The 15,550-nt window shown below is 45.4% G+C and overlaps 2 protein-coding genes and 1 long non-coding RNA gene across 5 annotated transcripts in view; 1 reads left to right on the top strand and 2 right to left on the bottom strand.

The window, feature by feature from the left end:
• The window catches only part of TMCO4 (transmembrane and coiled-coil domains 4), a 45,062-nt gene that overhangs the window by 29,016 nt on the left and 496 nt on the right, over nt 1–15,550 (bottom strand). The window contains exons 2-5 of one of the 3 annotated variants that reach the window (XM_019293684.3): nt 10,773–10,819; nt 6,033–6,217; nt 5,459–5,633; nt 1,544–1,571 (exon numbers count right to left, since the gene is read on the bottom strand). In XM_019293684.3, the coding sequence (XP_019149229.2) occupies nt 1,544–1,571; nt 5,459–5,633; nt 6,033–6,211 (382 nt within the window). In that variant the 5' untranslated portion in view covers nt 6,212–6,217; nt 10,773–10,819. Of the gene's footprint in view, nt 1–1,543; nt 1,572–5,458; nt 5,634–6,032; nt 6,218–8,699; nt 8,909–8,958; nt 9,119–10,772; nt 10,820–15,550 lie in introns of those variants that run through there. The other 2 variants (XM_010412491.4, XM_010412492.4) reach the window with 2 other exon arrangements.
• On the top strand, nt 9,196–14,784 carry LOC120411099. The gene is made up of 2 exons (XR_005603513.1): nt 9,196–9,859; nt 13,492–14,784. It is a non-coding gene; the product is annotated as an uncharacterized LOC120411099 (long non-coding RNA).
• RNF186 (ring finger protein 186) lies at nt 10,896–13,498 on the bottom strand. The gene has a single exon (XM_019293686.3). It carries the CDS (start codon nt 12,618–12,620, stop codon nt 11,700–11,702), a length of 921 nt encoding a protein of 306 aa, XP_019149231.1. The 5' UTR covers nt 12,621–13,498; the 3' UTR covers nt 10,896–11,699.

Here is a 15,550-nt window from a genome sequence, read left to right on the forward strand (position 1 = left end):
AAACATGTCTATGTGGGTGGGCACAGCCCACCTCGACTGCACCAGTGCAGGAGATGGCATTTTGTAAAAATGCAGCTCCATGCAAAAGCCTTATCTTCAACTTACCTTGGTGGCAACAAGAGGCACTCGGGAGTGTAAAGCTACACACCAGCTCCCCCAGCAGCACCACAAACTAATGTTTGCTTTTATACTCCCTACTGGAGATGCAAGAGTGGACAGTGCACTCAGACAACACCAGACAGCAGAACTGACTACTCCTGGGCTTATAAGCAGGTGTTCTTGAAGAAAAGACATCTTAAATGTAATAGATTTTAAATTATTTGTGCCAACTCTTGCTTTTTAATGTGTTTCTCTCATCAGCTTCCTGATGTTTGGCTTTTATAAATGGTTCTTGGTGCACTCTGGGATGAAAACCCAATTGCTTTTCTCAGGGTGGGTGAAGATACCAGCAAGACCCAGATACAAAGAGTGTTTGTGATACCTGCTGCACGTAGATCAAATATGGCATTGGGCAATCTATTAAGTTTGTTTATTTATTACCATAATTACCAAGATACCAAACTAATTCCGTGCCTTTGATGACACTGTTCATCAGGGTTGTGCTTAGTTGAGAAATGAGGACGGGATTTATCTGCACTCCTTCCCGAAATGTGGCACGTCCTGCAAGTCCAGGCAGGTGTGTAACGAGCCCCCTTCTTGTTTCCTGTCTGCTGACACTGCTGGGCTCTTTCCTCACCAGCCTGGCGGGAAGGCAGCGAGGCTTGGAAAGATTATTTCTTCTGAATTCCAGCTTCGCAAAATAAGAGGTTTTGCAATAACTGACTTGTCAATTTTCCATTAAAAATAAAGCAAGAACAAAACTTGTTTTGTTCTGCAGTGCAACAGGCTAATCAGCAAGCAGTGAGTTCTTTCCTGGGAGAACATGTTAAAACACAGAGATTCAAAAAATGCAAGTAGTGATAGAATCCAGGCTTCTTTTAGAAATGGACATTCTGTTCAGTAGACAGTCTTTATTTCATTAATTTTATCAGATTAATCCATGTAATGGATTGCAAACCAGAGAATTGTTTTATGTGTAATATAATAGATGAGAAAAATCACATTTATTTATAATGGGCTTCACAGGACACTCTGGAATTTATACCCTGAATATTTTTTCTTTTTTTTTTTAGGCAACCAGCAGAAATTTTTTTAGGCTGAGATTTTCCTAACAGCTTTACTGCCTTCCTAAGGGAAGAGGTCACCTGCTTCCCTGGAAACATTGGAGAAAAACCACCCCACTCCACCACCATTTACACCTGCTTGCCAATGCACGGTGTGTGAAGGTACGGGGTGAAGTGCGGTTCAGTTTTCAGTGGGTATTATTAACCATTCCTAATATAAGAGTTGTTTTTCTTGAAGGGGATGCAGGGAAGGAGTGTGCTGCTTTTGCCAGAGAGGAAGCTGAGATGAAACAGGATAGTACCTTTTTGAGCACTTTAAAGTATCAGACGTAAACTCAACTACATTATTTTTACAAAGAACAAATGCTAAGTAAACTTACCATCTCGAAGAGAGAAGGATAAGAGGTCCTAAAGGGGAAAAAAAAGAATATTCAATTTAAAACTGATGATGTAGGTCTGGAGGGATCAAAATGGAGGCATAAAAACCCATCAGACTGATTTAATTACTGCAGCAGCTCAGTTCATAAGTGGGAAGCAGAAAGCCACAATTCAGTGAGGCAGCACAGAGCAAAACCAGTCCGAAATTCTCCAGAGGCCAGTCCAAAGGGCTGGACAGAAGTAGGCAATGCTTGGTATATGCTGAGGCATCCCACATTTTTTGTTATTTTGTTTGTCCTGATCTTACACCAGACTTCAAAGTTTGGAGGAACAGGGCTCTAATCCTCCCACTCCAATGCCTTCTGCTCCCCACACAGTCATACCTACTCACATATGCAACATCACTAACAGGTTTAAGTGTTCCTCTAATGACCCCTATTTTCCTTGGCATTCTGGGAATTCACAGCTCTAGGCAGTAAGGCTGAACTGGCATGAAGTTCTTTTGGATTAAGCGAGTTAGAAAACTCAGAATTTATGGCCATCTGTCAAGATTGAGGGACTTGACTTCTGTGTTGGCTCTTTACCATAAAAACAACGGAAAAACAAATCAATTAAATAGGTGGTTTCTATGGATAAATCCATGAAAAAGAGGCCAGTGTTTTTACAACTGTGTTCTCCTCTTTTATTGCCACTGGACAAATTCTAAGCTCTTTATGTGACTACATTAAGCACCAGCTCAGTTGAGCTGCTTCTCTCTCCTACACGCAAATACAGCACAGCTGAATTTTACAGGGAATCCTTTCAGCCCTCTGGGAACACAAAAAATGCAGCCAAAGATGTAGGAGGCTTCCAAAGAGTTTATGATTATTAGTCCTGTAAGCTCCCAAGCACAATTTGCATCATAAAAACGTCTCTAATCTGAGAGTTCTACACATGAGAAGTGCAGAATGGAGAACAAACCATCCTGAACCAACCAGAAGAGGGACAAACTGCAGACTGTTCCCCAGGCTGACTGGTGGGATGTGGGAATTGGAGACACCAGTCCAGAGGGAGGAATGTAACTGGTTCCCCAAAGCCTGACTACTGGGAGTGCCCAGGGATCAGCTATGTTGGTACCATCACCGCCTCTCTGGGTACAGTTCTGGGGGAAGGGTTGGCACAGAGGAGTCAAAGCCCAGCAGAGGGTGCAGGGCTGGGAGCCTTGAGCAAAAAGCTGACCAAGCAAAGCGCCTCCAGTCTAGAATAAGGTGAAGCTTGTGACCTCGTTGCCACAATTTTCCCCGGACTGACGTAAGCAGCCTCTGGAACAGGGTGATGGCTTGTGGACAATAAACTGAGTGAGGCTCAGGGAGCTGGGGATATGACTCAGGTCCTGTCCCATCTGCCCAATATCACCTGTGGCACCTTGTATCAAACCACCCCAAATATCCGGCCTAAGTAAATACATACGTGCATTTCAAAAGTCACAGATGCACGTAGGTAAGCAGGTGATAAACTGGAACAACTGTTTTTATGGCATCCGTGCCAGTTAGCACTCCCAAATTCTCCAGTTTAGGCTGTGCACATACTGCACATGCAGGCAGCTGGAATTCAACCAGCAGTGACTAGATTAGTTCACAACTGGTTTGTTTTTCTCCCTAAGCAGCGGTTGTTATACTGCAGCCTTATTTTGAAGTCAGTGTTTTGAATCTCCCTGAAAACTCTATGACAAAACAACCACCCATATGATTGAGAAGCCCTACAAAGGAAGGGGATCTTTTCCAAGCTTTTTCTGAGTTGATGCAAGTTCAAAACCCATTTCCTTAACAACAGATAGCTCCAAATCCACATTGCAGTGAATGTGTGTAGGAAACCACTGGAAAATGGGCATTCTAAGTATGCTGAGAGCAAAAAACCTATTCATAATAAACATTTTCTGTGTTTTATCACCTATCACCACTTCTACACTTCTTTTATTGCATTGCCTTCCCATACCACACCCACAGTCTGCTATGACTACTGTCTTTAAAGGATTCAGTTACCACCATCTGCCTGTGTTAGTCATCTGCAATGAACACAAAGCTAACAATCCATAATCCTCACATGTTCATTGAATTAATGGTGAGCTCACATCTAATCTCCTGACTTCATGGATCATGCCTTCAGCTCCTTTGAGATGAAGGGCCTTCAAAAATGCAGCATTAGCGCCAGCAAGGCCCTGCCACAGAACACGGCAAGCAATTAAAGCAGATACTTAATAAATAGTAAATATTGCGTCAGCTGCAGCTGAATACAAAGGAGCACAAGCACCACAAAGCAAAAGATCAATAAATCATAAAGCTTTGCCCTGTAGCTTGTTTATTTTCAGGTAAGAAGGAAAAACCTGACCTCAGCTTATCACCCATGTTTCCCCAACACCAGTGGTTTTTTCCAGACACACCTCTGCTGCCTTGCTCTACTAAAGTCTTTCATTCTGTCCTTTCTCAGACAAAATCAATCACCTTGCCCATGCAGATGACTGTGCAAGGGATTGATGCGGTAGCATTAGACTGATAGTTATTCCTCATCTTTGCTTTCAACTGATCAAAGTTGTCTATGGTTTCTGTATTCCACCCAAATCCAGGGCATATCCTCCGTTTCCTGGGTCAGAGCAAAATCCTGTGTGCTCCCGCTGATCCAGAGCCACTTTTGTAAAAGCACAGGGAGCCCTTATGCAGCGTGAGCTCGGAGCAAGCACAAGCTAAATTTCACCTTTAATAAACTCAGCAGCAATGCAGGAAAACCTGCCTCAATGTAGAGAATCTACCCTGAGGCAGAGAGACTGAGGGAAACAATGCAGGAAGCACAACAAGGCAGAAAGAACAAGTGCGGACGTATTGAATTTGAGGAAATAGCATCCAAGAGCCACTTTTATTTTAGAAGATCTTCTCTAAATTATTAATTAAGCTTAAGATCTCTGTTGCTGTCCTTGTAGTGTTGTAGGACCTTGGGCATTGGAACATTCAGAGGTTTGGAGCAGATCCTCTGAGGCAGTTCATGGACTGACAGGAGACAGAAGAAGGTGGCTGAGGAAATGGGAGCTGGTCATGGTGACCAAAGAAGTTCACTGCTCTCTTATCTCCCCTTACACAGCCAAGTTCTCACATCTGCTGCTCTGCTGGGCCATTGCTCAAGGTGAGTGTGTGATAACCCTTAATCAATCAATACAGAGCACTGGCTGCATGCAGGGTGTCTGGCACAGGGTGATACAGCACAGGGTGACAGTGCCCATGTTCTGTGTGGCACCAGCAGCAGCCTAATGCCCTCTTCACCCAAAACAGCGTAACAGGAAGTTGGATGAGCAGAGATCTTCCCCAGAAAAACCAAATGCTGCCAAAATGCTTCACCTCTTTTACCTTTCCATCAGCTTTTCCAGCAGAACATTATGGAGCAGTCCCAGTTTTACTTTCTCAGTGAAAGAAAATAAAGCCACAATAATTTCCTTCTGGTCAAAGCTTACTCTGGGAAAATGACTTTGGAAATTGTGCTCCTTGGAGCATGTATGTGGAGGTGGTTTGTATTACATATACAGTGAAGGGGCTTTTAAACAAGTGAAAATCAAGTCTATTGTGTTCAGAGTGTCACTAAAATCTGTACAACACGTGTATGAATGAAAACCATTGCAGTAACACAAAGTAAAAACTTTGTCAGTTCTCTGTTCTGTAGAGCGAAACCATCAAAGTCACAACTCAGCAGACAGTGGCCTTGCCTCGTGTTCATCATTTCCATGAGCTCTTTATGGATAGACTGCCTGTCCCCCCACAGCTGCTTATAAATAGATGCCTATCAGAAATATTGATTTTATTTCCCTGACTGCACAAACAGCACTTCAGCTGCAAACAGACACGACAAACCTCTTTTGCAAAGCAAACAAGGATGAGGGGAGCACATGGACTTACCTGGGTAATGAGAAGTGGATTTTCTTTCAAGATGGGATCCTTCAGCAAAATGTCAGTGAAAGTTTCTGTGCCCTCCCCTCCTAAGCCATCAGCAAAGGCTGTCATGGCAGCTAAGACAGCATCAGGCAGGTCCAGCCACTTCACAAAGCCCTTGATGAATTCTGTCCTGAAAGAGCTGTAAGGCAACAGAAGCAGTTAAGGTTTCACAACTGGGTATTGCAAGGCTCCACAACTGGGTATTTTTGGAAGCTTTGAGCAGTCCTTGGTTTCAAACATTGGTTCACACAAAAATCAAAGCATCAGGAGTCAGCAGAAGGCGAATTGCTAAACCAACTGGCTAAATAAACAAGGAAACAATCTGAATGGGGCTAGACCTTGCTTCAGAACATGCTTTGATGTCTGCAGTGTTAATGGATGTGTTTTGTGCTGAATTGTAAAAGTCTTACAGGTGCAAGAGAGAAAGGATCTTCCACTCCCCCAGCTTCAGAAGACCCCACACAGAGTCTGATACCAGCTCTGGCTGAGCCACCATCCAAAATCCACCTGCCCTGGCCAGCCCTCGCTCCACTTGTACCTTTGCTCGTTTTCAGGGAACAGCCAGGCGAGGGATATGCCACAAAGTGCCGCGTAGGCGAATCTCCCCGGTTCACCCAGCTGCCGGCCCAGGAGCACACACGGCTCCTTCTCCCCGCCATGTTCAGCCTCCTTGCGCTGCTCCGAAGCCCAGCCTTTCCACTTCTCTTCCACAGCCATTTTCACCTGCAAGTTCAAGGAGGAAAAAGCAGCAGAAAAAAAACCAACAGCAAACAGTTGGAAACCAGGAAGTGAGGAGACAAATTGTCTTTGTTTTTACTGCCACACTTGCTGCTGGAATTAAGTCAAGTGTGGCCAGGTCCAGCTTGTCTATTGCCCCCAACACACTGGTGTGACCAAAGAAGACACAGGACCAGGACACAGATGAACAGTTCACCAATTCTCAGAAGTTTTGCACGAAATTAGCTGACAATAAATCTTTCAACCTGCAAAAGGAGAAGTCAAGATGCAAAAGGACTGGGCTCCATCCAGTCCCACATTTACTGCAAAAATAACATGAAAATAAAAGCTCTGCACCTGGTGCAGGGACCAGTACGGATGCCTGGGAAACATTTTTCCTCTCTCATCCTCAGCCCAAGTTGCTCCTGTTTGTTTTGCTGATGGCATTAGGGAAGCTGAGTCCAGCTGCAGCCTCTGAGAAGGACTTAGATGTGCCCCATGGTCATTGCTGTGCTTTGCTTGTAATATTCCTCCTCTACACAACCTGCCACTGCTTTTTTCCTAAAAATAAGATCCCCACGCCACATGGATCTTGAGCTCGGCCAAGATATTACTTTTTAGAGTGTAGATGTGCACACTTCCAAGTGAAGGGCTTCCAGCTGCTCCCATGACGGTGCCAGCAGCAAACTGAGACCTCAGGCAGAGGTGACAACGGCTCATTTCAAATTCAACCTGGGTAACAACCTGCCCCAGAGCTCACTTCCATCACCTGGAATTTCTGCTCTTTTCCTTAAGATTCATTTGGTTTCTAAGGGGCCCAAATCACCCATTTTATGTTATAGTTCAAATTAAAATGTTTCCTTTCTTCCACATCCTGGCTAAATAGGAATTAGGAGCCCACGACACTACAAGTGACTCCTAGGTGATGCAGATACCATTTATGGATAGTTTTAGAGCCCTAAAATAAAGAAGTGCAATAGAAGCCACTCTTTTTAAAGCGATTTTATTATCTGCATGCCATCTGTCATGGTCCTCCAGGAAAGGTGTCTTGTCCTGCCTTCCCACTCAGAAACCCTAAATATCCAAACTTCCAGACCAATTTTCCCAGGAATAATCTAATGCTAAAGTTTCAGTAATTTTACTATTATTTGTCATGTCTGCTCACCTCTGGACACATTATGGGAGACAGCACTGAAAATAAAACCCCTTTCCCTGACAGATTTGTTGATTTCTTAACTTGGGCTAATATGAAAAGTGAAACAGCTAAAAAAGATCAATGAGCAATACAACTGTTTATCCTAATTTCCTAATAACATAAAATATGGAGCAATAATGGAGCAACACCACAGTGGTGCCTGGCATGCAACAAATAATTCAGAGTGCTGAGCAGCTAAAATACCCATAGAAAGTTTCTGGAAGACTTTGCTCTGAAGATGCTCAGATCAATGTACTTGCCTCTACAAAGGTATCTTTTCCCTGATAAACACGTAGGAAAAAATGGGCTTGGGATTTTCAGACATGCAGCGTAAAAAAAAAGGGCAACGAGTGATTCACTGAAGAAAATTTGGGCCAAGAAGTTTTGCTGCAAATCCAAGACGCGGGAATTGAGAGTTAAAAACATATTCCAAAAGTTATTTATTCCAAAAGTTTTTAAGTCTTGTGGCAATGGAATTCTCATCTCTGCCTCGAACAGTGTGGTTCAGCATCAACAGCACTGCCATAATCTGAACTGTCACTTAAAAGAGAATTTTTTATCACTTCCAGTTCTCATTTTTCACACAAAGCCCTTTGTTTTCTTGAGAGATGATGTATTTTATACAGCAGCTCACACAATCCTGGTTGGAAAGCAGAAAGATAATTCCTTTGGGGATCTAAAGCTGTACGATACACGTGTTCCCTGCAGCTGAAAGAGGAAACAAGAGGCATGGCAGCATCATGTTTGTCCTAAACTATGACAAAAGCGACCAAACCATCATCTCCACAACCCCCACAAGTTAATAAGGCATCTCATTAACTTCAGAGAAGCGGTTGTAGATATTTATTCAGATGGGGCTGGCCAAAAAGTCCTGTGTAAGGCACAGCAGGGACAGCACAGCCCAACTGTGGTTACGCATCACACACAACACTGTGACTGAGGAAATATTTGGGCAGAAGAGATTTTTTGGGGACCTGCACATGGCTCCAGAGGTGCTGGGAGCACCACAGCCTCTGCTTTTAATTCGTAGATATGAGCTATGAACACAGAATGCTGTTAGTTCAGTGCTGTCTCAATGCAAATACACATGAATGCGATATGGATGGGCCACAGGGATCAGAGCGTGAGAGGACAGGGCCATGGAGAAGCCCAAAGCTTAAGTAGTTGGAAAAGTGAGCGTGTTTAATTCAGTTAATCTTAAGGTTTGCACAGCAGCGGCTGAGATGTCCTCAACAGGAAAGTGGGCAAAGCTGCGGAGAGGGAAGAGCACATTAAGAAGCATGAAGGCATCACCTCAGCTGAGGAAGCTGTGAGGTGTCACACCGTCACAGCTGCCCGTGTTCGCTTTTACCACAAGTTTTTCACGTCTGAAGTCTCTGCTGATCCAGCACAGGCACTTATTCACGGAAAGCGGCGCTTCTAGCCACGCTGAGGGGAGGAAGCAGCGCCCAGAGCAAGGGAGCGGCCTGAGGGGAGGGTCCCGCCCGCTCGCCCCTCAGCCCGCGACGCTGCCCCCGCCCAGCCGTCTCCCACCCCCCGGCCCGGCCCCGACCTGCCGCCGGCCCGGCCGAGCACCGCGAACCGGGAACCGAGCACCGCGAACCGGGAACCAAGCACCGACTGCCGCCGCCGGCACCCGCCCCTTCCTGCCCGGCCCGGCCTTGCCGCCGGCACTGCGCCATCGGCGCAGCCAAGTGCGTCGGGAGGGTGGGAACTGGGCTGGGCTGAGGGGATGGAGGGGACTGAGGGGACTTGAGGGGGCTGAGGGGATGATGAGGGCCGAGGGAACTTGAGGGGGCCGAAGGGATGGTGAGAGCTGAGGGGATCAGAGAATATTCTGAATTGGAAGGGTCCCACAGGGATTATCAAATCCAGCTCCTTATGTGAATGGCCCATAAGGGGATCAAACCCACGATCTTGGTGTTGTCAGCACCGTGCTCCAACCAGCCGAGCTGACCCCGGGATCATGGAGAGTGCTGAGGGGATGGCGAGGGATGAGGGGATGGTGAGGGATGACGTCATGCTGCCTAGGCCCATTTCTCATTATAATTCCCTCTCTCTCAGGCCACAGTGTATTAACCAGTCACTATCCAAAATCAGGAGCTAGCCAGGTAAGGTAAGCAGGACGCAGGACTTCAGAGCTGAAACTTTCTTAACAAAATGACCGGGATGAATTAAACCTGAGTACAAGCAAATCCTTTACATTTTGGAATAGGTATATAATCCCATTAGCCTTTTCTCTGTAAATTTAATTGCTGCTTCAAAGTCTTGCATGGTTATTGAGCCTTATCTTATCAGACAGGAATCTGTTCAAGAGATACCAGGTTCCAGAGCCTCATGACAGCCACCAGCATCTGTGAACTCTGAATCACCTGCGTGATAGTGGCTCTCAGGCTGAAAAACATATCAGTGGAACTGCTGAAGGAAAACTTGGAAGGTGCTGCTCCATAACTGTATGGATCCATAGGGATTCTTTCAGAGGGCCAGTCTCTCCCTGGAAAACACACTTCTGTATGCTGCCCTTTCCTGTTGGCCTTTTTTTTGGCTCTGTAGAAAGTGGTGTAATAAAACAACTCTTTTGTAAGGGCAGGATGAAACATAATAACAGATTTTACTGATTATGTTCATTCTGTTTTAATTTCTTCACACCCGTGTGCTGAAAACACACATGGGCTGGCAGGAACCCTTCTGAGTGATCTGTTCAGGCCAATACTTGTTAAAAACCTTTACAGTACCAGTCACCCACTGGTGTTGGTGAAGAGAACTCGACAAGAATTCACAGACTCACCCGTCTATGAGCTGAAATACTTGCCTAGGGTTTCTGAAACTATTTTCAGTGCAACTAAATATCTGGTCCAGTCTTTATATTTGGGAAAATATAGTATGTGGGTTTAAAACTACCTTTTTCCCAGCTGGAAAGCTTTTTTCTGGTTGGCTGTTAGCAAATGTCATATGTATTCTCCAGTAAGTCCATTGCTGTCCAAAGAGATGAGAAAACCCAAAGGATTTATTTGCCCTGAAAGCTCCTGTTCCTGGCAGAAAACAAACCTGTGTTTTCCAGGACTTTAGGAGCACAAGAGCTCCTACCCTCTTAGTCTAATCTGTTTTATCTGCTGTGAGACACTCTGTATATTTATATACTGAGCAACTGCAGGACATCAGTTTCCATTCTTATCAAACACAAATATTTACCTGATCCAAGGTCTCCTGAGATCCTTGACACTCTTAAACATGCAGTTTAACTACAGAAATCTATTTTTTTTGCCTCAATTTAATTTTAGTTGGGTTTCAGGGTATTTTCTTAGCAACAAAGTATTTTTTTAAATGAAGGAACATGCCAACAAATTACTGCTTTGCTTTACTCACCAACTCAGCTCTGCAGACTCCCTAATACACTTTCTGAGCTGCAATTCCTGTGAATAAGGAAAATGGGAATTGTTTTGACATTAATTGTCCATGAGGAATTGAAACAAAGAAGTCAATGAGCAATCAATATTATTTAAATTTAATGGAGACATTCCATTTAAAAATATCACGTGGTGTGGTGCAGCACTCGATGGATTTCTGTTTACCTCTGTGAGCATCTCCAAGGGCAATGTAAAGGGGGCAAGAAGAGAGGTGGTGCAGGTAGCCAGATAAAGGAATTCAGGTGAGAGGAACTATTTCTATGCTAAACAATGTGGGGAATTTGGAGGGTCATGAGTTTTTTGAGCCTTGCTCTTTGCAAGCCACAGACTCAAGATTAGGAATGTTGATTTTGCCTTCTCCTCTCCAATTTTGTGTGTAACTTCAAAACTGACATCCCCTTTTCCCAGTCCCTTTCCCATCCCTGCAAGGGATTAAGGTGATCATCTGGGTTAAAACTGCTCTCTTCCAACTCCCAGATTTAGCAGCTTTATTTCCCACACTGTCCCAAGGAAAAGTGCCCATGTGTTCAGAGAGTGGGAAACAGCAACTGTGGGGTTTTCCAGGACATCACCTCCAGGGTGTTCCAGATAACATCCGCCAGGGCTGATCAGGAGAGGACACAGACACGAATAAAATGGCAAAAGCAAACCAACACAATTACTAGTCTGGGATAAAAATTGTGTGGAAAACATAAATATCAACATATAAATAGTTCATTTTGTTTGCAGTAATGAGATTTAACAACACTGTGCATTGGCATTGAGCCAGCTCAGCCAACTGTGGAATTCATTCTGTGAGAGATTGTTTTTAAGTCCACAACTCACTGGTGTCCCCAGCGTGCACGCTGGCCCAGTCCTTATCTCCGGGACAGACAGGTTAATTGTTTCAGGCAACAGTAACAACCTGGATGTCCTTGTCACAGGAGGTGGGGGAGCCCGTCTTGCACCTGCAGTGGAATTTAGGAGTGCAGCAAAGCACCATAGACATGACCAACCCCAAAGTAAGCAGGAGACAAATTACCCATTTCACCTTCCCTGAGTACATAAAAGGGAGGATGAGCATGGCGAGGATCACCCCGAGCAGCAGGAGCAGCACGAGTCTCTGCACAGCCAGGCTGGTGTCTCCTGGGCTGTTTTCCTCTGTGATTAAAATGTCTCGGCTGCTCTGAGTCCAGCTATTGCTGTCCAGCCCTATGGTATAGGTGTGCACCTCAGGGTTTGAATCAAGGCTCTCCAAGTGCTCCAGGATGTCTTCTTTATTCTGGAGTGTGCGGATGAGCCCTCCTGACACGAAGGTGGGCTTTCTGCAAAGGGGGCAGGTGATTATCCAGGTGTTCTCCTGTTTCCTGAGGATCAGCTTGAGGCAGACGGCGCAGAAGGCATGCTGGCAGTCCAGGAGTTTTGGGACTCTGTAGATGCTGTACTTGTTGAAGCAGATCATGCAGTCCATATCCATGGTGGCTGTGTCTGAGCACTGGTGGTTCAGTTCCAACCTGCTCATTTCGGGAGAGTTTGTGTTCGTTAGCACAGCAAGTGGCTTTGAGTTCGGAGAGTGTCTTTCCAAAACTGCTGGCTTAAAGGCAGCAGGACTGTCTCTCTCTGTTCCTGAAGGTCCCTCCATTTCTTCAGTACACTCTTCAGAGAATCCCACTCTCTTCTCACGTTTTGTGTTTCGTGTTACGGATCCTGCTCTGCTCATTTCTGCAGCACCTCCCGCCGCGGGCGCAGGACTGTCTGCCTCAGCCTGCAGCACTCCAGGAGCTGGCGATCTGTTTTCCTTGTTTGGCTTGTCAGTGGATTTCTCCATGGAGATAAACCTCGGTGCAGCTTGTCTCCCCTTAGCTGAAGGATTTCCCGAGTCTCTGGCTCCTTTTATGTGTTGCTGTATTCCTGCTGTATGCCTGATTGATTAGTGAGAGCCTTAAGCGAGTCATGCTCTTACAATACGATGTTTTTATGACACGGGGACCTGAGTTAATGATTGACTTCCCAGCCAAGACAGTTTACAACCACTAATCATATCAGTGAGCAATTCCTGTCCGGAAGTAGACTCCATGGCATTAACAGACTGCTCTGACAGCCAGACACTACTGTTATTATTAAATTAGAACTCTCTTAGTTGAAAGCAGTTTCATTGTTCTCTAAACAGTGCTTTGCTGGACAGTGACAGGCTTGGGGAAATTACCTGTTACTAACATTGGTGTGCTGAATGCAGTGCTTTGATTAAAGCATAAGTATCACCAGTTTTGAGCTCTCTGGGTAGGAAGTTTGCTCTTGGTTTAGAAATAACTACCCTACAGCACCAAGAGAAGAATGAGATTGAAATTATTAATTTGACTGTTGAATGCCCAATTGTTATTAACTCTTTTATCCCAGGGTATCTCTTTTTTTATCCTGTGATAACTCTTTTATCCTGTTTTAGTCATCAGAAGGCTTCTAGCACAAACTGAAGCATGACTGAGGCTCACACAGAGTCTCAGAGTCCATGAGAAAGATCTGGAAACCAAGACTAGTGTCCTAGATGGTGGGACCATCTTCTTTCCTGTAGTGTTCACCAAACACCTCATGCACTTGGAAATGCCCTTCCTGAGTGGTTTTGTGAATATTCATCTTGTCTGAAAAAAATGCCTGAACAAAATCCCTCAGTCTCTAATTTCTTTCTGCCTTTTTAATTTGAGGAGTAAAATACAGATGGTTTCTCAGCAAGAATCTTATAGAAGGAAGGAATGAAAGAAGGAAGGATCACTAATCCCAAAAAGCCAGATGAGGTCAGTGTTACCAGCAGAAGCCACACAGCACCATGCTGGTAGCCTCAAGTGCACCTGAATGCTCAAACCATCTGCGCCCCATGTCCCAACCCCTCCCTCCCAGAGAGGAGCAGCAGAAAGAAATGAAACAACTGCAGCTGAGGAGGGCGAGGAGTTCAGGAAGGCTCTAATCTCATGAACTCGCTGGAGGGGGGAATGGGGTGAGAAGAGCTTGTTCTTACTTGCTGAGAAATAGGTTTGTCATAAGCAAACTTCGTCAAAGTGCCTGAGCACTGCTGTGTTTCTGCTGATGTGGCATGTAGTGGTTCTTGATGGACTTTTGGATGACCCCAAATTTTAGGAGCCTGGGTATCTCTCAGTTGCATAAGTTGGTATCAAAGTGCAAGAATGTCTGGAAGTAGGCTGGTGAATGGCAAGACTCACCTTTCAAAAGAGAATTTTCTTTTGCATTTCACATGACTCTTTGTCAGCAAGTTCATGCTGTTAAAAAGATCTGGGAAAGTGGAAAACAGACTTGCCACTATTAGAATAGTTTAGAAGCTTCAAATTTGCTGTGTCAGTTCCCATGTCCAAAATAGAAATGTCTTAAAATTTCTTGATTCTTAATTATTAGAAGAATATAAAAACACCTTGCATGTGTTGCATATTGGAAGTTGGAACAGACACCAAGAGGGACAACTACATGCCTAAACATGAAAAGTTTAAACTAGTTGGGATGAATCTGTGCTCCATGTCTGTCTGCTCTGTGTTCTGTCAGTGGGTAGGGGTGACTTCTCTGTGTCTTTTGTCTTTTGTGCTGGAAGGCTCCGCTTTGTCTCTGGTGTCACGTGTGATGCTCCCTGGCTGGCATGTGCCGTCTGCTTATCTGAATTGCCCACAGCTCGTTAATGCTCCTCGGGCTAATTACTGCCTCATTAATCACTTGCAATCCGTTTATGTACTCACGCTGTTTTCCTGCTTTTAGTGTGTTTGCATTAGAAAATGTGTTTCTATGAAATGCCGTGTATGGAATGGTTTATAGCAGGAAATAGATATAAAAGAGCAGTTCTGTCGTTCCGAGTAAAATCCTCACGTGCCAGAGACCAAACATCCCAGAAGATACTGGGGATACTCCTGTGAGCTTCTCCCTGTGCTGAGCTGTGCTTCAGGCTGTCCTGACTCTGGACCAGAGGAACATAAAAATAATATACAACTTAAAAACCATCGTGATGTGAAGCCTCTCATTGTATTCCCGGGACTGTTTTGTTGTCTGGATGTGCCTTCTGAACTAGGAATTAGAAATTCATAGAATCCCAGATTGGTTTGGGTTGGGAGGGACCTTAGACCCACCCCCTGCCATGGGCAGGGACACCTTCCACTGTCCCAGCTGCTCCAAGCCCCGTCCAGCCTGGCCTTGGACACTTCCAGGGACCCAGGGGCAGCCACAGCTGCTCTGGGCACCCTGTGCCAGGGCGTCACCGCCCTCACAGGGAAGAATTTCCTCCCAATATCCCGTCTAACCCTACCCACTGGCAGTAGGAAGCCATTGCCCCTTGTCCTGGCACTCCAGGCGCTTGTAAATAGTCTCTCTCCATCTTTCTTGTCAGCTCCCATAAGGTACTGAAAAGCTGCAATTAGGTCCCCCTGGAGCCTTCTTTTCTCCAAATGGAACAACCCCAATTCTCCCAGCCTTTCCTCACGGGAGAGGTGCTCCATCCCTCCGATCATCTTGGCCTCCTCCGGACTTGGCCGATGTGCAGCAGTTGTGACAGCATCGGGCCCTTCTGCCACGATACCAGCAGAGAAAGCCAGAGTCACGGGCATGGCGATGCCTTGGTGGGTGCTTGCTGCGTGACTCCTTTAAACTCCTTGCTGTGGGACACGTGGAAGAGCCGAAGAGCACGAGGATGGCAGGCAACCCTCCCCAAGAGCCCTGCTCCAGACAAATCACCCATCTTGCTGTGCCTGCCCCTTCTCCAGCATCCTGTGA

The sequence above is a fragment of the Corvus cornix genome, chromosome 21 (genome assembly GCF_000738735.6).
Source record: "Corvus cornix cornix isolate S_Up_H32 chromosome 21, ASM73873v5, whole genome shotgun sequence".
Classification (NCBI taxonomy): domain Eukaryota; kingdom Metazoa; phylum Chordata; class Aves; order Passeriformes; family Corvidae; genus Corvus; species Corvus cornix.